The 21,378-nt window shown below is 46.0% G+C and overlaps 1 protein-coding gene across 16 annotated transcripts in view; it reads right to left on the bottom strand.

The window, feature by feature from the left end:
- Window positions 1-4,999: 4,999 nt before the first annotated feature.
- The window catches only part of gba1 (glucosylceramidase beta 1), a 33,720-nt gene continuing 17,341 nt past the window's right edge, over window positions 5,000-21,378 (bottom strand). For 15 of the 16 annotated variants that reach the window (XM_072548868.1, XM_072548884.1, XM_072548869.1 and 12 more), the window contains 3 exons: window positions 17,274-17,437; window positions 13,954-14,070; window positions 5,000-6,796 (listed from right to left, as the gene is read on the bottom strand). In XM_072548868.1, coding sequence (XP_072404969.1) covers window positions 6,472-6,796; window positions 13,954-14,070; window positions 17,274-17,437 — 606 coding nt within the window. In that variant the 3' untranslated portion in view covers window positions 5,000-6,471. Of the gene's footprint in view, window positions 6,797-10,312; window positions 10,451-13,953; window positions 14,071-17,273; window positions 17,438-21,378 lie in introns of those variants that run through there. The other variant, XM_072548883.1, reaches the window with a different exon arrangement.

The following is a 21,378-nucleotide window of genomic DNA, read 5'->3' as shown; positions in this document are numbered from 1 at the left end:
CTCCCCCCCACCCCCCCCCCACTCCCTCCCCCCCACCCCCCCCCACCCCCTCCCCCCCACCCCCCCCCACTCCCTCCCCCCACCCCCCCCCCACCCTCCCCCCACTCCCTCCCCCCACCCCACCCTCACCCCCACCCTCCCCCCACCCCCCCCCACTCCCTCCCCCCACCCCCCCACCCCACCCCCACCCTCACCCTCCCCCCCACCCTCCCCTCCCTCCCCCCACCCCCCCACCCCACCCCCACCCTCACCCTCCCCCCCACCCTCCCCTCCCTCCCTCCCCCCACCCCCCCACCCCACCCCCACCCTCACCCTCCCCCCCACCCTCCCCTCCCTCCCCCCACCCCCCACTCCCTCCCCCCACCCCCCCACTCCCTCCCCCCACCCCCCCACTCCCTCCCCCCACCCCCCCACTCCCTCCCCCCACCCTCCACCCTCCCCCCCACCCTCCCCCCCACCCCACCCTCCCCCCACCCCCACCCTCACCCTCCCCCCCACCCCCACCCTCACCCTCCCCCCCACCCTCCCCTCCCCCCCACCCTCCCCTCCCACCCCTCCCCCACCCTCACCCCCCTACTCCCTCCCCCCCCCCACCCCCCCCACCCTCGGGATTACCTGCCGAGAGATTGTCGATTTGTTCCCGAAGATCCAGTTGACTCTCCCTGAAACACACGGAACAACAACAACAACAACAACAGTGAGGGGACACCTCCTCCGGCCCGTCCCCGTCCCCGGTCCCCGCCCCCCGGCCCCCGGCCCCCGGCCCCCGGCCCTCTCCCTCTCCCTCTCCCTCTCCCTCTCCCTCACCGATCACCGATCACCGATCACCGATCACCGATCACCGACCCCCCGGCCCCAGACTCACCTCACTCCCTGAACCTGATGATCCACCTCCTCCACGGCGGGTCTCAGCAGCTCCAGGAGGCCTCCCGACAGGAGGCTTCTCCCCGACACCGAACCACCACCACCCACCTCGAGCACCGCCATCGCCCGCACTGCCCGCCGGGAGGAAGGTCAGGCTCCACCCCCGCACTGCCCGCCGGGAGGAAGGTCAGGCTCCACCCCCGCACTGCCCGCCGGGAGGAAGGTCAGGCTCCACCCCCCTCCCCCGCACTGCCCGCCGGGAGGAAGGTCAGGCTCCACCCCCCCTCCGCCGGGAGGAAGGTCAGGCTCCACCCCCGCACTGCCCGCCGGGAAGAGGGTTAGGCTCCACACCACCCCCCCCCGCACTGCCCGCCGGGAGGAAGGTCAGGCTCCACCCCTCCCTCGCACTGCCCGCCGGGAGGAAGGTCAGGCTCCACCCCTCCCCCCACACACACATACATATAAGTTTGTGGGGTGAATTTGTACTCGCAGAATTATATTTCATTTTGCTGAAAAGCTGCATGAATCCATGTAAGATTCTGTAAATCCCTTTTTTAGAAATAGAATCAGTCTGAACATTGGGGCACAGACTGCCTCACTCAGGGCACCTCACACCTTCAATGCATTATCTGAGATGATATGGTACCTATTGTTAACGTTCACTTGAGAATATAACTTTTAAAAAAAGTTCTGGGATTTACATATGAAAGAACTGGAACCAACACGGTCATTCTAAAAAATGAGAGATGTAACTTTCAATATACAATTTCAGTTGCATCACACTGTAAACGTTTGCTATAAATTCTGTGTCTTACGATCTTATACTCCACAACCACCTGATGAAGGAGCAACACTCCAAAAGCTAGTACTTCCTAATGAACCTGGATGGTGTTTTGTGTCTTTTTTACAGCACAGGAACAGGCCCTTCAGCCCTACAAGCCTGCGCCGATCCAGATCCTCTTTCTAAACCTGTCACCTGTTTTCGAAGGGTCTGTATCCCTTTGCTCTCTGCCCATTCATGTCATCTTAAATGACGTTATCATTCCTGACCCTACCACCTCCACTGGCAACGCATTCCAGGCACCCACCACCCTCTGCATGAAGAACTTTCCGTGTATATCTCCCTTAAACCTTTCCCCTCTCACCTTGGACGTGTGAGCCCCTAGTAATTGAAGTACTAGTTTTTGGAGCACTGCTCCTTCATCAGGGAGTTGTGGAGCAGGATCATGAGACACAGAATTTATATCAAATGATTACAGTGTCATGCAACTGAAGTGATAAATTGAACACCTAGATTGCCATTAAGTCTTTCATCTTTTGAAATGGGGTACAAGTTTCAATTCATTTATATGTAAATCCCAGAACTTCTTTTTAGTCACATTCTTGAGGCAACTTAAGGTTTTATAAAAAAAAAGGTGACATCTCAGTTCAGGCAATGCATTGATGTCAGATTAGAGTCTGTCTATATTCCAATTTTGAGTCAGACTGGTTCAATTTCCAAAGTAGGAATTTATTAAATATTATATGGACTAACTCCCCGCAGGTTGTGTGCTTGTTGAGCAAAGTAGACTGTATCTGCAAATACACCCTTTTGACTGATATGTGTGTGCACGCATGAGAGAGAGTGTGTGCATGTGCATGTGTTTGCGTGTGCATGCTTGGTACAGTGTGTGTGTGTGTGAGTGTGACAAAGTGTGGAGTGGGGTTACCTGTAGTGTGACATGAACCCAAGGTCCCAGTTAAGGCCATCCTTATGGGTATCGAACTTTGCTATCAGACTGTCCTCGGCCACTCCCCAAATCTGCCTTGGAGGATGGTCACCCAAAGATCCAAGGCCGAATGTCCCTGATCGCTGATGTGTTCCCCAGTTCCATGTCGACACACTGACACGTCTTGCAGTGGTTGCCATGACAGGGTTGTACGGTGTTGTGGTCGATGTCCTGAAGGCTGGGCAGTTTGCTGCGAACAATCGTCTATTTCATGTTTGGTGGTTGTTTAAAGTGGAGGCGTGGGGAAGGTCTTGTGAGGTGCTTATCCTCATCGAAAATGAATTGCAGACTTCAAAAAACATAACATAGTTTCTCCGCCCATGTCTGTCCCCTGAGGAGGTCATTCCGATTTATCACTAAGGCACGTCTGAACTGGCAATCAATGAGTTGAGCATCATATTATGACCTTATGAGGGAATCCTTCAGCACTTTTAGGTGTCTGTTGTGTTCTTCCTCATCTGAACAGATCCTGTGTATGCATCGGGCTCGCCCATAGAAGATGGCTGCTTTAATATGTTTATGATGGAATACCAACACCACCATGTCCTGGGAGAAAGGTCAGATTCCAACTCCCCCACCGTCCACCGGGTGGTAGGTCTCCACTCTCCCTGCTCTCCCCACTGGTTCGAAGGTCAGGTTCCAACCCCCTCTCCCCACACTGCCCACTGGGAGAAAGATCAAGCTCCGCCTTCCTCTGCCACAGGAAGGGATAGGTAAACAGGCGGGGGCCATGTTTTCCAGGAAAATGGTGGTCTTGCCTTTGGTCTGTGAGTTGGGTTCAGTGGAGCCCATTTTGCTGCAAGATCGCATTTCAATCCAAACCTGACTGTTCTGGTCGGAGCAGGGTCTGCCTGCACTGTCACCAAGAGAACAGGCTCTGGGCTGGTAAAGATAAAACAGAATTCATACCCAGACAGACAGATGGAGTTAAATAGATAAATAAATACAACATGTAACTCCTTCACAGCGATGTTCACTGACTACCCTCAAGAATTCAGGTTGGGACTCTGCTATCTTGTAAACATGTGTTAGACCTGAATTTCTTCAGCAATTTCTGTTTTTTGTATTGTTTCAGATTTCCAGGCAGCTGCCGGGGTTACAGGTTACTTTTTGTTTTTATTTGTATGTTGTGGGCTGTTGGCTTTTCCTCTAACAGCAGCTGATTGGAATAATCTGTGCCACAGACAAAAAGATCTTCAAGGTGGTAAAAACAATGACTGCAGATGCTGGAAACCAGATTCTGGATTAGTGGTGCTGGAAGAGCACAGCAGTTCAGGCAGCATCCAAGGAGCAGCAAAATCGACGTTTCAGGCAAAAGCCCTCCCCGCAAGTGAAAGACAACCACCCAATTATTGTAAAGCCATTTCCCAGCACTTGGCATCACCAGTACATATCTGAATACATTTTTAATGTTATGAGTGTTTCTGCCTCTATAACCCTCACAATGAATTCCACATTACCACCACCCTCTTTGTGAAAAAAATATTCTCTTCCCTCACCTTAAATCTCTCTCCTCTCCTCACTGATCCCTCCACCAAGGGGAAAAGTTTCATTTTGTCTATCTTGTGTACCTCATAAAATTATACTTGATGCTCTCTGAGTCCTCTGCTCCAAGAAAATGACCCCAGCTTTCCCAATCTCTCTTTGTAAATAGAATTTTACAACCTTTAAGTGAGGAAGTCAGACCAAAATTGAGGACTGAAGATGCTGGAGATAAGAGTTAAAGGATGTGCTGCTGGAAAAGCACAGCAGGTCAGACTGGATGATTCCTGATGAAGGGCTTTATGCATGGAATGTGTTGCCAGTGGTGGTGGTGGAAGTAGAGTCATTAAGGACATTTAAGCGACTGCTGGACATGCACAAGGACAGCAGTGGATTGAGGGGTGCCTAGGTTAGGTTAATTTATTTTAGATTAGGAATAATCCTCAGCACAACATCGTGGGCCAAAGGGCCTGTTCTGTGCTGTACTTTTCTATGTTCTATGAAATGTCAATTCTCCTGCTCCTTGAATACTGCACGACCTGCTGTGATTTTCCAGAACCACACTCTCAACAGCATCCTGGCACCATCTCCAGTGCAATCGCATTACTCCGATATAAGTATGGATTCCAGAACTGCAAACAATAGTTGTGGCCTATCCAACATTAAGTGTATGGAAGTTATGCTGGAACTGTGTAAACTCTTACACATCCAAATTCCTAGTAATGTGATTGCTCCTATTTGGTTTTTAAATTTAGTCATGTGGCTTCATTTGAGGAACTTTTGAAACATCATTCCATCCTACTGATGTAAGATATTGCTTGGTCATTGAATCCCTACAGTGTGGAAGTTGAGTTGAATTGAATTTATTGTCACATGTACCGAGGCACAGTGAAAAGCTTTGTCTTGTGAGCAATACAGACAGATCACATAGTTAATTAGCATAGAGAGTAAATAACAGGTAAACAGCTGCAAAAACTAAAATACAGGTAAAGGCGAATGCTAAGAGTTTGAGAGTCCATTCAGTATTCTAACAACAACAGGGTAGAAACTGTTGTGAAACCGGCTGGTGTGCGTGTTCAGGCTTCTGTACCTTCTCCCCGATGGTAGAGGTTGTAGAAAAACATTGCCAGAGTGGGATGGGTCTTTCAGAATGCTGGTGGCCTTTCCTTGATAGCGGGGCCTGGTAGATGGATTCTATAGATGGGAGGTTGGCCTTTGTGATTGTCCGGGCCAAGTCCACCACTCTCTGTAACCGTCTGCAATCTTGAATGGTACAGTTACCATACCAGGTAGTGATACATCCAGACAGAATGCTCTTGATAGCATACCTATAAAGTTGGCAAGGGTATTTGCCATCATGCCAAATTTCCTCAGCTGTCTGAGGAAGAGACATTGTTGGGCCTTTGTAACCAGTGCGTCCACATGAAGAGTCCAAGAAAGCTTGTTGTGAATGACCACTCCCAGAAGCTTGACACTCTCTCTCGTTCCACCTCTGTGCTGTTAATGTGTAGGGGGCATGAGTAACATCCCACCGAAAGTCCATAATGAGTTCCTTGGTTTTGCCGGCATTGAGAGCGAGGTTATTCTCAGTGCGCTATTTTTCCAGGTCTTCCACCTCCCGTCTGGAATCTGTTTCGTCGCCATCTGAGATTCGACCAACTATGGTGGTGTCATCAGAGAACTTGTAAATGGCATTAGTCTGATATTTGGCGACACAGTCATGGGTATACAGTGAGTACAGTAGGGGGCTGGGTACGCACCTCTGGGAGGCTCCAGTGTTGAGGGTTAGTGAGGATGAAATATTGTCCCCAATCTTCACTGATTGTGGTCTGTGGGTCAGGAAACTGAGGATCCAGTTGCAGAGAGTGGGGCTTAGTCTGAGATCATTAAGTTTAGTAATCAGTCTCGAGGGGATAATAGTGTTGAAGGCTGAACTGTAGTCAATGAGTAGGATTCTTACATAGCTGTTCTTGGTGTCAAGATGTTTGAGGGAGGAGTGGAGGGCAAGTGATATGGCATCTGATACGGATCTGTTGGTGGAGTGGGTCAAGAGTAGTGGGGAGGCTGGAATTGATTAATGCCATGACCACCTAAGTTAGGGCCACTGGACGGTAGTCATTGAGACACGCTGCATGAGCCGCCTTAGGCACAGGGATGATGTTGGCCCTCTAGAAACAGGGAGAAAGTGGCCTGCTGCAGGGAGAGGTTGAAGATATCCCAGAAGACCTCTGCTAGTTTTTCTGTGCATGCTCTGAGCACATGGCCTAGTACTCCACCTAGTCCCATTGCTTTCCTTGGATTCACATGAAAGAAAATTGATCTGACCTCTGATGCAGTGACTGTTGGGATAGGTCCATCAGGAGTTGGAATAGGTGTTCCCCTCTCTGCTGAAATTCTGCTCAAAACGAGTATACAAGGCGTGGAGACAATCTGGGAGGGATATATCATCGTCTGCTATCTTGCACTGTCTCTTTTTAGAACCCGTGATGTCATTCGGTCCTTGGCATAATCGCCAGGTGTCTGTCTGGGTCTCCAGTTTGGATCGGTATTGGTCCTTGGCTGTCGTAATGGCTCTGCGAAGGTCATACTTGGATTCCTTATATTTGAGTGGGTCTCCTGATCTGAAGGCCTCACACCTGGTTATTATCACAATCTGGATGTCCTGATTCATCCAGAGTTTCCTGTTGGGGAACAACAGGCCCTTTAGCCCAACAAGTCCACACTGACCCTCCAAAGAGTATCCCACCCAGACCCATTCCCCCTAACCTATTACTTTACATTTCCCCTATACACCTAGCCTACATATCCCTGAATACGCTGGGCAATTTAGCATGGACAATTCACTTAACCTGCACATCTTTGGATTGTGGGAGGAAACCCGAGCACCCAGAGGAAACCCACTGAGGCACAGGGAGAATGTGAAAACTCCACACAGAGTGACCCAGATCTGGAACTGAACCCGGGTCGCTGCCATTGTGAGGCAGCGGTGGTAACCATTGAGCTACCATACTGCCCCCAACTCCTTCACTGTGTGTTGCCTGAAGAACTTGTATACCAGAATATTAAGCTACCTATTCTACCTCTTTCAACTGTGTCTCAGTAACAATAATTACAGCAAACCCCATGTCCTAATCTGTGCCTAATTCTTGCATTAAGACAAATACCATCAAACCTTGCCAAACTCTCTTATGCCTTAACTGGTCTATAAGTTCTTTGCCTCTTGACTCCCTTGTTATGTCTTCCAGATTTAGCTATTCATTTCCACCATCCTCCTGCTGCTCTGCCGAACATTCTCTCTGGATCCCATATCCCTGCAAGGTTACTAGGAAATTCCATCATAATGCTGCTCATCCCATTTTAGATTAGATTAGATTACTTACAGTGTGGAAACAGGCCCTTCGGCCCAACAAGTCCACACCGCCCCGCCGAAGCATAACCCACCCATACCCCTATATCTACCCCTTACCTAACACTACGGGCAATTTAGCATGGCCAATTCACCTGACCTGCACATCTTTGGACTGTGGGAGGAAACCGGAGCACCTGGAGAAAACCCACGCAGACATGGGGAGAACGTGCAAACTCCACACAGTCAGTCGCCTGAGGCGGGAATTGAACCCGGGTCTCCGGCACTGTGAGGCAGCAGTGCTAACCACTGTGCCACCGTGCCGCCCACAAGACATTTTGCTTCAGGTGGGACTTAGCTACCCCAAAAATGTGGTTCCATACTCCAAAAACCAGTTTCAAAAGCTTTCGCACTGACCTAACTGTAGCTTTCTGTTGAATTCTTTGTTTGGTTTGCTCTAGTCACATGGCTACGCAACACCAAAACCCTTCAGAACACTTGTGATGACTAGTCTCCATCAGAAACAAACAAGCTTCAAGCGCTGAATGAGTTGTGTTACAAACATATGTTGAGAAATGTCTCTTTTAACTTGAGTATTGATCACGATTTTATGAAAACACATTTTCTCACCACTCATGCCTGTCCTAAATAGTTTTGTCATCTGGCTATGCTATAGCATTATGCCAACAGGATAGACAGGTCTCAATCACAGAATTCGTCTGTCGTCTTACTGTTCAGTCCCAATTTATGGCTTATGCAAGGTTTGTGAAGGTTTGTAGCTCAGGTTGAGGTTTAGGGTGTAGGTTTGCTCGCTGAGCTGTAGGTTTGATATCCAGACGTTTCATTACCTGGCTAGGTAACATCATCAGTGGTGACCTCCAACTGAAGCAAAGCTGTTGTCTCCTGCTTTCTATTTATATCTTTCTCCTGGATGGGGTTCCTGGGGTTTGTGGTGATGTCATTTCCTGTTCATTTTCTGAGGGGTTGATAGATGTCATCTAGATCTATGTGTTTGTTTATGGCATTGTGGTTGGAGTGCCCGGCCTCTAGGAATTCTCTGGCATGTCTTTGCTTAGCCTGTCCCAGGATAGATGTGTTGTCCCAGTCAAAATGGTGTTTTTGTTTCATCCGTGTGTAGGGCTATGAGGGAGAGAGGGTCGTGTCTTTTTGTGGCTAGCTGGTGTTCGTGTATCCTGATGGCTAACTTTCTTCCTGTTTGTCCCACATCGTGTTTGTGGCAGTCCTTGCATGGAATTTTGTAGATGAAATTGGTTTTGCCCATGGGTCGTACTGGGTCTTTTTAAGTTTGTTAGTTTTTGTTTGAGAGTGTTGGTGGGTTTGTGTGCTACTAGGATTCTGAGGGGTCTTAGTAATCTGGCTGTCATTTCTGAAACTTCTTTGGTGTATGGTAAGGTGGTTAGGGTTTCTGGCTGTGTTTGGTCTGCTTGTCGTGGTTTGTTCTTGAGGAATCTGCGCACTGTGTTTTTTTGAGTATCTGTTCTTCTTGAATACTTATTCCTTCGTAGCCCTACACACGGATGAAAAAAACCACCATTTTGACTGGGACAACACATCTACCCTGGGACAGGCTAAGCAAAGGCATGCCAGAGAATTCCTAGAGGCCGGACACTCCAACCACAATGCCATAAACAAACACATAGATGTAGATACCATCTATCAACCCCTCAGAAAGCGAACAGGAAATGACATTACTACAAACCCCAGGAACCCCATCCAGGAGAAAGATATAAATAGAAAGCAGGAGACAACAGCTTTGCTTCAGTTGGAGGTCGCCACTGATGATGTTACCTAGCCACGTAATGAAACGCCTGGATATCAAACCTACAGCTCAGTGAGCAAACCTACACCCTAAATTTATGGCTTATGTCCACACAGTCAATTACGAGTGAATAGCTGCAGTTCTTTAATGAGATTTCTGTAGTCTGTGGATTTATCCAATTCTACAGCAATCTAGTTACCTCAGATGATGTTAGTCATTGACACGTCTGATGCAAATATCATCCTTTGTGATCACCATCTTTTATAAAGTGATAATTAACCCAAATTCACCACAGGTTAGCGTCCGAAAAAAACCTGTTGAATCGTTGTTTAAACTGTGTCTCACAAAAACCGACACAGCCCCATCAACGTGGACACATTTTTTTTGCATGTTAACATCTTCCTGCAGTATTGAAGACACGGAGGTGACTAGACAAGCTGAATACCGAGAAGACATTTACCCTCATGGGAGAAACTAAACCTAGGAAACACCCATTTGAGATGGAAATGAAGACATTTTGCACTCAGTAGAATCTCTCTCCTTGAAAGAGGTCCAGGCAAAGCTGTTGGAAATTGTACAGATGAGTAACAGCTACCTCAGCTGGATGGACAGCTGATTGGCAATGCAGAGTTACACCAATAATGTGAGTTCAATTCAATGTGCACTGGCTGAGGTTACCGTGCAGGATTCTCGTTCTCAACCTCTCCCCTTGCCTGAAATGTGGTGATCCTCAGGTTGGATCACAACCAGTCATCCCACTCTGGTCTGGTGCAACTAATGACGGCTTTCTAATCAAAGAGGATCAGGGGTAAGTATCAAGGTGGAGTCAGGACCATAATCAGTTCAGCCATTATCTTATTCAATGGCAGGGTAGACTTGAGGGCTTGGATGGTCTCCTCCTGCTGTTAAAACAGAGTACCAACGTTTCTCATTGATTGTCAATGGAGCAATGTATGTTTGATGCAAGCTGAGGAAGGGCAATCCAGTTGAGAAGGATGTACCAAAGCATACAATAATCAGTATTCATGTAATTAACAGCTTTGTTTAAATAAGGATTCTGCACATCAGGGATGACTTTACTTTGAGTGTTTGTGAAACAAGATTTATTGCCATTTCCATAAATAAGACTGGATAGATTGTGCAGGGGAGTGTGCTTTAATAAAGCCATGCTCTGGATCCCAGATCACAAAGTCGATATCCTTCAGGCTCCTGAAAAAGGTAAAAGGCAAATACTTCAATCAACTCGGACATTCTGATCTGATTGGGAAAGTGAGCAGTTGGACTGAAGGGTCTGTTTCCGTGCTGTACATCTCTATGACCATGAGCCAATTAACCGAGCTGCCTTGTGTGTCAGCTCCTGGACAGGTACACACAAAATCAAAAGGAATAGTCAGCGTGTCTGCTACTTGACTGTCCCTATGTCTTATTATTGGCTCCCTCTATCTATACTGGACACTTTGGGTAAAGACAATCATTTGTTCATGTACAGGACTGCCTAGTGTTGCCTGAACTACTAAGTCTCAAAGTTAGAAACATAACCCTCTTCTCCCATTAACTGCTTCTTCAAAGATTTAGCTGGTTACTCTTAAATCGGTCAACACTGCTGTGGTTTCTGTAATGGTCCCCCACCCTGAGCTCAGCACAAGGGGCACCATTTATTGGACCCCAGCATACACCATCATCATCAGCTCTGACTGGTCTATGGTCTGGGAAACTCAGCTGCAACATTTTAGACAAGACAGTATTGTGAGAACACAATGAGGGGTTGTGACCAGGAACACACTGTCTGGAGGAGTATAGAATTAGAGACAGTGGCTAACCACAAAAGAACAGGGACTAAAATCTAAACAAAGACTGGCAGTGGAGCTGTGGGCTACTCTGGAGCAACAATAGTGAAGTTAGGAGTGGACAGATCCCAGAAGCAGACAGACTGGCAGTGGAGCTACTTCAACAAAACTGAATCCTGATGCTATACAAGAGCAGACAGATAATCGGCGGTTAATTCTCTCTTCACCTTTTTGACTGGATGTCGAATGACATTAAGACCAGTGAGTACTGCTTAAAAACTTGACACAGATAATTAATATTTTGGAACTTTAAATGTCTTTGCCTGTCAGAGTTAACAGGTTCTGGCTGTTTTTCACACAGAAACAACAATAAGCCACTCTGAGTCAATAGTTAAATGTGAGGTAATGTATTTGGAGAGGCTAACAAGGCAAGGATTGAGACAATGCAGGACCAAGTACTGAAGATCAGAGGGACCTTGATGAATATATTCACAGGTCCATTAAGGTAGGACAGGGAGAAGAGGAGGGGGTTCTGAAGACTCATGGGATACTGTATCATAAGTCACAGCTTATAAATGCAAGATCAAGATTATGCTGGATCCGGATAAAACACTGGTAAGGCCACACATCTGGAGGACTGTGTGCAGTTCTGGTCATCATATCATAAGAAGGATGTGATCGCTTTTAACAAGGTACAGAGGAGATTCACCACGATGCTGCCCAGTCTGGATAGTCTGAGCTACAAGAAGCGATTGAGGAGGATGGTTTGGGATTGTTTACCTTGGACCAGTGCAGATTGAGAGGGGACCTGATTGAGGTCTGCAAGATTATGACATACATAGAGAGGGCGAATAGGAAGGGAGTTTTTCCAATTGTACGGGAGTCCATAACTAAGGGGCATAGATTTATGATAAAACGTAATAAGCTAAGAGGAGAGTTAGAATATAGAACATAGAAAAGTCCAGCACAGAACAGGCCCTTTGGCCTACAATGTTGTGCCGAGATTTAATCCTAATATAAAATATAATAACTTAACCTACACACCCCTCAACTCACTACTATCCATGTGCCTGTCCAGCAGTCGCTTAAATGTCCCTACTGACTCTGCTTCCACCACCACAGCTGGCAACGCATTCCATGCATTCACAACTCTCTGCATAAAGAACCTACCTCTGATGTCTCCTTTATACCTTCCTCCTAATATCTTCAAACTATGACTCCTCGTACCAGTCAATCCTGCCCTGGGAAAAAGTCTCTGGCTATTGACTCTATCTATTCCACTCATTATCTTGTATAGCACGATCAGGTCTCCTCTCTTCCTCCTTCTCTCCAGAGAGAGAAGTCCGAGCGTATTCAACCTTCCTTCATAAGGCAAGCCCTCCAGTCCAGGCAGCATCCTGGTAAACCTTCTATGCACCCTCTCCAAAGCCTCTGTGTCTTTCCTATAGTAGGGCAACCAGAACTGGACACAATATTCCATGTGTGGTCACATCAGAGTCTTGTAGAGCAAAACCTTGAGGCTCTTAAACTTGATCCCCTTGTTAATGATAGCTAAAACACCATATGCTTTCTTAACAACCCTATCCACTTGGGTGGTAACTTTGAGGGAGCTATGTACTTGCACACCCAGATCCCTCTGTTCCTCCACAATGCCAAGAATCCTGTCTTTAATCCTATATTCAGCATTCCAGTTCAACCTTCCAAAATGCATCACTTTGCATTTATCCAGGTTGAACTCCATCTACCATTTCTCAGCCCAGCTCTGCATCCTGTCTATGTCGCACTGCAGCCTGCAGTAGCCCTCTATACTATCAACTGCAAATTTACTAACCCACCCCTCTACCTCCACATCCAAGTCATGGCCCAAGAACAGAGCCCTGCGGGACCCCACTCAACACTGAACTCCAGGCAGAATACTTCCCATCGACAACCACTCTCTGCCTTCTGTCAGCCAGCCAATTCTGAATCCAGATAGCCAAATCTCCCTGTATCCCATACTTCCTGACTTTATGAATGAGCCTACCATGGGAAACCTTACCAAATGCCTTGCTGAAGTCCATATACACCACATCCACTGCTCGACCTTTGTCAACCTGTCTTAACCCCTCCTCAAAGAACTCAATGAGATTTGTGAGGTATGACCTACCCCTCTCAAAGCCATGCTGACTGCCTTTAATCACACTATGCTTTGCCAAATAGTCATAAATCCTATCCCTCAGAATTCTTTCCAAAGCTTTGCTGACCACAGACATAAGACTGACTGGTCTGTAATTGCCAGGGATTTCCCTATTACCCTTCTTGAAAAGAGGAACAACATTCACCTCCGGTTCAATTCCTGTGGAGAGTGAGGAAGCAAATATCCTTGGCAGCGGTTTAGCAACCTCCTTTCTCGCTTCCCGGAGCAGCCTAGGATAAATCTGGCCTGGCCCTGGGGACTTATCAATCTTAATGTTTTCCAAAATTTCCAGCACATCATCTTCATCAATCTTTATCTGGTCAAGACTGTATTCCAGCTCCTCAAAATTTTCATTCACAACAAGGTCCCTTTCCTTGTTGAATATTGAAGCAAAAAACTCATTGTGGACTTCCCCTCTCTGCTTAGGCTCCACGCACAAGTTCCCTCCACTATCCCTGATCGGCCTTCCCTTCTCCCTGATCATTAAGAAATATTTTCACTCAGAGGACTGCAGATGTCTGGAACTCTCTGGCTGCTAGGAGGGTGAGTCAGACACACTCAAAGCATTTTTAAATATTCACTTGTGCTGCCAAAATCTCCAAGGCTCTGGGTCAAGGACTGGAAAATTGGAATCATGTAATTAGAGCCGTGTTTACAAGTGCAAATATGATGAGCGGACTGGCCTCTTCCTGTGTTGTACTAACTCTGAGAACAAATGGAGTGTTTAAATTGTGACAGCAGCTTCTCACCAGTTCAGGACATTGACGACTGCACATCCATCTGGGCGAAGAAAAGCCACAGATTCCAGCTCAGTAACAGCATTGGGATCAAGGCCGACTCGTCGAGAGCCCTCAGGAACAAATTTACTGCAGAGAAAAGAACATGTGCATCAGAGTAAAGGCCATCTGAAGCTCAACACAGGCCCACTTTACTGTAAGGCAAGAAAAGAACTTTCTTTGCTCTCAATGACTTTTATTCCCCATTTCAGGCAGGTGGTAGCTATGTTCTTGCAAGACCAACCTCTGTCATTGTGAAGACTGAATGATACAAACACTCTGCTCTCTCTCTCTCTCTCTCTCTCTGGAACGACTGCTCTCTCTCTCCCATGCCCATCAATCTTATCCACTCAATCAGGTCCCCTGTTCACCTTCTCTGCTCCAAAGAAAACAACTCAAACTTGCGCGCCGTCTCACCAATGTTGAAAGGCTCCATCTCAGGGAACATTCTGGAGAATCATCTCTGCATCCCCCTCCAGTACAATCAAATCCTTTCTACAGCGTGATGACCAGAGCGGCACACAGTACTCCAGCTGTGGCCTCACCAAAGTTAGGTACACCTTGCTTACACAACCTATGCCACTCCTGATAAAGGCAAGCGTGCCTGAAACGTCGATTCTCTAGCTCCTTGGATGCTGCCTGACCTGCTGCGCTTTTCCAGCAACACATTTTTCAGCTCTGATCTCCAGCATCTGCAGTCCTCACTTTCTCCTAACTGATATTAACCCATCTTGCCACCTTCAGGGATCTATGGACAAAAGCCCCAAGAACTCTCTGTTCCTCTTAACTTCCTAGTGTCCTGCTATTCATGGAATACTCCCCTGTCTTGTTACTTCTTCAAAGTGCGCACACTTAATCGGGTTAAATTCTATCGGCCTCTAATCTGCCCAGGGGTCCAAATGTTTATATTGCCCTGTAACCTTCCACCTCACCATCAACCAACTGGCCAATCATTTGGATTGATGATTGAAAATGGAATGTATTCTCAATATAAACAAAGGCTTATGACACTGGACAGTATTGGAATTTCATTAACAGGAATATTTACCTGGTTTTATTTATTGTGCTCCCTTTGTAGGAGAGTCTCAGAATAAAGAGCACAAACTCAGAATAAGGGGTTGCCCCTTTAAGATTACACAACAGTACAGATTCTTTGGCCCTTGATGTTGTGCTGACCTTTTATTCTACTCTAAGATCAAATTAACCTACAAACCAAATTAGATTAGATTACTTACAGTGTGGAAACAGGCCCTTCGGCCCAACACCACCCCGCCGAAGCGCAACCCACCCATACCCCTACATCTACCCCTTACCTACACTACGGACAATTTAGTATGGCCAATTCACCTGACCTGCACATCTTTGGACTGTGGGAGGAAACCGGAGCACCCGGAGGAAACCCACGCAGACACGGGGAGAATGACTGTGTGGAGTTTGCAAAGTCGCCTGAGGCGGGAATTGAACCCGGGTCTCTGGCGCTGTGAGGCAGCAGTGCTAACCACTGTGCCACCGTGCCGCCCCTGCCAAATCCTAGCTAGCCAACCAACCAACAAACACCTGGAGAAAGGATACCTCATCTTCCACCATGGGACCCTGCAATCACATGGGATCAACATCGATTTCACCAATTTCCTCATCTCCCCTCCTCCCACCTTATCCCAGATCCAACCCTCCAACTTGGCACTGCTCTCTTGAACTGGTTCATGTTCATCTTCCTTCCCACCTCTCCGTTCTGACCTATCATTACCCCCCCAAGTGCATCCACCTATCACATCTTTTTTTACCATCTTCCCCGCCACCCCCAGCAGCAACCCGAATCCCTCCTATTATCTTTCAGACTCCTTGGGCCTCCCCGCAGTCCCAATGAAGGGCTTATGCCCAAAATGTTGACTCAGATGCTGCCTGACCTGCTGTGCTTTTCCAGCACCACACTTTTTGACTCTCCACTTTTAACTTGTGATTTTTATAAGTGACTTGGATGAGGAAGTGGAAGGGTGGGTGGGTTAGTAAGTTTTCTGATGACACAAAGGTTGGTGGAGTGGTGGATTGTACAGAGGACTGTTCTAGGTTGCAACGGGAACATTAACAGGATGCAGAGCTGGGCTGAGAAGTGGCAGATCAAGTTCAACCTGGAAAAGTGTGAAGTGATTCATTTTGGAAGGTGAAATTTGAATGCAGATTACAGGGATAAAGGCAGGATTCTTAGAAGTAGAATCTGGGAGTCCATGTCCATAGATACCTCAAAGTTGCCATCCAAGTTGACAGGGTTGCTTAGGACTGGATTAGTGGTGCTGGAAGAGCACAGCAGTTCAGGCAGCATCCAACGAGCAGCGAAATCGATGTTTCGGGCAAAAGCCCTTCATCAGGAATAAAGGAGGGCTTTTGCCCGAAATGTCGATTTCGCTGCTCGTTGGATGCTGCCTGAACTGTTGTGCTCTTCCAGCACCACTAATCCAGTATTTTGTTTTAAGCATCTGCAGTCATTGTTTTTACCGGGTTGCTTAGGAGTATGGTGTATTAGTACGGGGATTGAGTTTAAGAGCTGAGAGGTTATGCTGCAGCTCTATAAAGCCCTGGTTAGACCACACTTGGAATATTGTGTTCAATTCTGGTTGCCTCACTATAGGAAGGATGTGGAAGCTTTAGAGAGGGTGCAAAGGAGATTTATCAGGATGCTGTCCGGACTGGAGGGCACGTTTTATGAAAAAAGGTTGAGTGGGCTAAGGTTTTTCTCATTGGACTGAAACAGGGTGAGAGGCAACTTGATAGAGGTGTACCAGATGACGAGAGGCATAGGTAGAGTGAATAGTCAGAGACTTGATCCCAGGGCAGAAATGGCTAAACCAGGGCATAATTGTAAGGTGATTGTTGGAAGGCTTAGGGGAAAATGTCAGAAGTAGATTATTTACACAGAGTGTGGTATGCACTGCCAATGGTGGTAGGAGAGTCAGATATATTAGGGACATTTAAGCGACTCTTGAATAGGCACATGGATGGTAGTAAAATGAAGGGTATGTAGGTTAGTTTGATCAAAGGTCAGCAGAACATCAAGCTCCGAAGGGCCTGTACTTTTCTAACGATGACCAAGAAGAGATAGAGAAGGTAAGTTGTGCCTCTGGGAGGAGACAGTGGGAGGCTCCCATTAACTGATACTACAGCCAGAGATAGTGAGTTATCACATTGCAGCTCAAACATTAACTCCCTTTAAGAAGTGTTAATTTGTACAACAAATGCACTTGTGCAAACACCAGCCCCTGCAGAATTACATCATGAGTCAGATAAATGGCTTTTACCTGAAGTGGGCCATGTGGTAGAACATAGGTTGTTTGTAGAAGGTGTCCTGATGACTGTTCACTATGACTGGACTGTCAGCAAAGTTTTTCACCCAGTTCGGGCCACCTTGCAAATTCAATGCAATGTTCCAGTCTGTCCAACCAGTTACATAATTATTCAGATTCTGCAACATGTGGCAGAAACAACACAAAGATGAACACTCAATAACAATATAAGGAGCAGGGAAAGGCTATTTGTGTTTCAAGCCTTGTTTATACCCAACAGGGTCAAAAAAATCACAAAACCAAGTTATAGTCCAATAGGTTTATCTGAAAAGGGGAACAGTAAATGATAGGTGAAGATGGAGCCCAGAGACAAAGAAATAAAATAAGGTGGACAGACAAAGAAACAGAGAGGGGTCAACCTGGAAGAATCATTCTCTGGTAAGGGGACCATTCATGACTGACAATGGGTTGTTTGTGACAGCAGCCCATGTGATGACAAGGACTGGTGTGGGGAATGAGTAAGGACATAGGAGAAGGTACACAAGCCCCAAAACTATTGAACTCAGTATGGAGTCCTAGAAAGATTGCAGGGTTCTCAAGCGGAACACGAGCTTGCACTCCCGCTCTGGAACACTGCAGCAAGACCATAACAGAGAATTTGGACAGGGAATACAGTGATGTGTTGAGGTGACAGGCATCAGCAAGCTCAGGATCACATTCTGCAGAAAACAGTCACCCAGCCTGCGTTTCTTTTCCCAGTGTAGAGCAGACCACATTGTGAGCAGTGAATATAGTAGACTAGATTGAGGGAAGTGCAGGTAAATCACTGCTTCATCTGGACCTTAGATAATGAGCAGAGAGATAGTAAGCAGGTAGATATTGCATCTTAAAAGTTACATAGGCAGTATGGGAAGATGTTGGGAGTGTAAGAGGAGTGGACCTAGGTGTTCCAGAGGAAGACTGACAAGGGAGGGAAGGGGGATATTAGTCTGGTAGTGGCATCCCACTGGAAGTGGCAGATATGGCAGTTAATGATCCTTTAGCTGTGAAGGCTGGTGGGGTGATATGTAAGGATCAGAGAGACACGATCGTTGTTGTGGGAGGGCTGAAATATGGGAGATTAGTCAGACATGACTGAGAGTCTGATCAACTATGCTGACGGGGAATCTTTGTACAAGGAAAAAAGGTGGAGGTTTTGGAGGCTCCCTTGGAGAAACAGGCCTCATCGGAACAGATCCAACAGAGATGGAGAAACTAGGAGAATGAAATAGAGTCTTCACAGGAAGCATATTGTGAGGATGTACAAAGTACTATGGGAGTTGGTGGTTACATTGTGAACATTGGCAGCCAGCTTTTCCCCAGAAATGAAAACAGAGATATCGGTGATGGAAAAGAAGCAAATCAGAGATGGTCTAGGTGAAGATGCAAGCAGGGTGGAAACTGGAAGTGAAAATGGATAAACCTTTCCAATTCCAGACAAAAAAGGGAAGCAGCATCAATGATGTCATTGATGTACCAGAGATATACCAGGGGGGGTGGGGGGAGCGGGGTGGACAGAGAGATTAAGCTGACCAACATCATGTTGACTCTTCTTAATGAACAGACTGAGTGCAGGTTAAAGGCCAGAAAGAGAGCCCAAGTGGAGGGAATGTGTTGGAGGTGGGTGAAGAGATCTGCGGCAAAAACAATAACTGCAGATGCTGGAAACCAGATTCTGCATTAGAGTGGTGCTGGAAAAGCACAGCAGTTCAGTCAGCATCTGAGGAGCAGAGATCTGTGGGAGAAGCAGAGGACTTCTATTCAAAGAAATGGGCATAGAGGTGATGGCACAGAAGAATTCAGTGTCATACTGTGCCCAAAACTCATTGAGGTCCAGGTGCAGAGAGATAAAACTAAGGATCACAATTGATCTCTGTGCCTGAGCTCCATATTTCCACCTATCCCCAACCATCTTCAGCCTCTCTTACAAAGACGTGCTGTACTGTACCTTTAAAAGAGTTAAAAACTAGCAAAGACTACCTGACAGCACCAAGTGTTCTGAAAAAAGATACAATGTAACATGTGGTCCAGCTACTGGGGTAGCTAAGATAGCTGGTTGCGTGGAAACGACAAAACAGATTCGAATTAGGTCAATCCCAAAAAATACCAAACTCCAATCCAGTTTGAATTTAGTATTTTACAATCTTAAAAGCCACTGATATAATCTGATGCTTTGCAGGTATAAGACAGAGGAAAATTGAACAGTTGAGAGGAGAACTACCAAGCTACCAGCATGTAAAAGATGGACTGAAAAATAGCTCTCTTAAAGGTAATTTATCAATCAGCAACCTGTGAAGCAGAACCCCCAAGAAAAAAAAGATGTTAGGAATACAGATAACACTGAAAGCTGCCTGGTTTGGAGATAAGAAAATCATAAATCATGTTTTGTAAATCGTAATCGGGAGTTTTGTCAGACTAGTATTACAGAAGGGAAGATAAATGATAGGTTAGAGGAAAGAGTTGTAAATAGTTGCTCGTTAATTATTCCCTATTATACTTTAAGAAATAAAGTTGTTAATTTTTACTTTAAATAGTTCTTGGCCTCTCAAATTTTCCACAAATTACTGCACGGGATAATTCTTTTGTGTTGCTGGTTTATAGTGAGCAGGACAATTTACCCAGTGTTGTAACACGTCCTAATTGTTCAAGAATCTGTCTACCTCTACTTTAAAAAAAAAGTGTCCAATGACCCACCTCCACCAATCTCTGGGGAACAGAATTCCAAAAACTTCAAACAAATTTGCTTCATTCTCGAAGTCAATGGGAATATCTACTCGATAATTCTAGTAGATTTGTCAGGCATGATTTCCCCTTTAGCAATTATCTCAGTATGTCTGCTCACTTAGTCGAAGTAACTCAATTTCTTGGAAATGCTATTTTAACATTTTCTAAGAAAAAGTTCCTGACCATTATAAAAAAAATCATAGAGTCATAGCGATGTACAAAATGGAAACATACCCCTCAGTCCTACTCACCCAGTCTTACCAGATACCCTAAAAATTCATCCAGTCCCAGTTGCCAGCATTTTTACCTCTGCTTTAGACCCCAACTCCCAAATAATAATGATATATTGTAAACCTTCATTGCTCAGCAAAGCAATCCTTTACCTATGCTAATATGTTACATCCTAGACCGCCAGCTCTTGTTACAGTAACATTTACTCTTTTCCAGCAACACATTTTCAGCTCTGATCTCCAGCATCTGCAGTCCTCACTTTCTCCTCGAAGTTTTTTACTCTGCAAATCTAAGTAAAAGCTCCCATTATCAACCAATGTCTGCAATGACCTCAAATGAACTCCAATAAATAAGTCAAATGTGATTTCTCCTACATAAAATTACTCTCCCTGATTGCTTTGAGATTTTCAAAATGCCCTGCTGTATCTCTAACAATAGATTCTAGCATTTTTTCTTATGTCAGATGTTAAGCTATCTGGCCTGCTATTTCTTGCTTTCTAACACTCCAGTTTCTTGAATAGAGGAATCATATCCACTAATTTCCAATCTAAATGCATCTTGCAAAATTCCCTAGATTCTGGAAAAGTTAATCTCAATCTCATCAGTCACTTCTTTTTTGGGTGAAGTCTATTGTTGGTCAGCTTTTAGTTGAAATGACCATCTCAGTATCCTTTCCCTGACAATTTTAGTTGTTTAAATATCTTCCCTCTTTCACAGATGATTCACAATTATTTCTGAGATGTCATTTGTATCCTTTTTCCTGAAGACCATGTTGTGCTGACCTTTTATCAAAGTCTAGGATCAGACTAACCTACATACCCTTCATTTTATTATCATCCAGGTGCCTATCCAAGAGTCCTCTCTGTGCAAAGCACCTACCTTTGACATCTCCCCTAAACCTTCCTCTAATCACCTTAAAATTACGGCCTCTTGTGATTGCCATTTCAGCCCTGGAAACAAGTCTTAGACTATTCGCTCTACCTATGCCCCTCATCATCTTGTACACCTCTATCAAGTTGCCTCTCACCCTTCTTTACTCCAATGAGAAAAGCTCTAGTTCCCTTAACCTTTCTTCATAAGACATGCCCTTCAGTCCAGGCAGCATCCTGGTCAATCTCCTCTGAAC

This window comes from Chiloscyllium punctatum, chromosome 28, assembly GCF_047496795.1.
Source record: "Chiloscyllium punctatum isolate Juve2018m chromosome 28, sChiPun1.3, whole genome shotgun sequence".
Lineage (NCBI taxonomy): Eukaryota > Metazoa > Chordata > Chondrichthyes > Orectolobiformes > Hemiscylliidae > Chiloscyllium > Chiloscyllium punctatum.
This window is presented reverse-complemented; position numbering and strand designations above follow the sequence as displayed.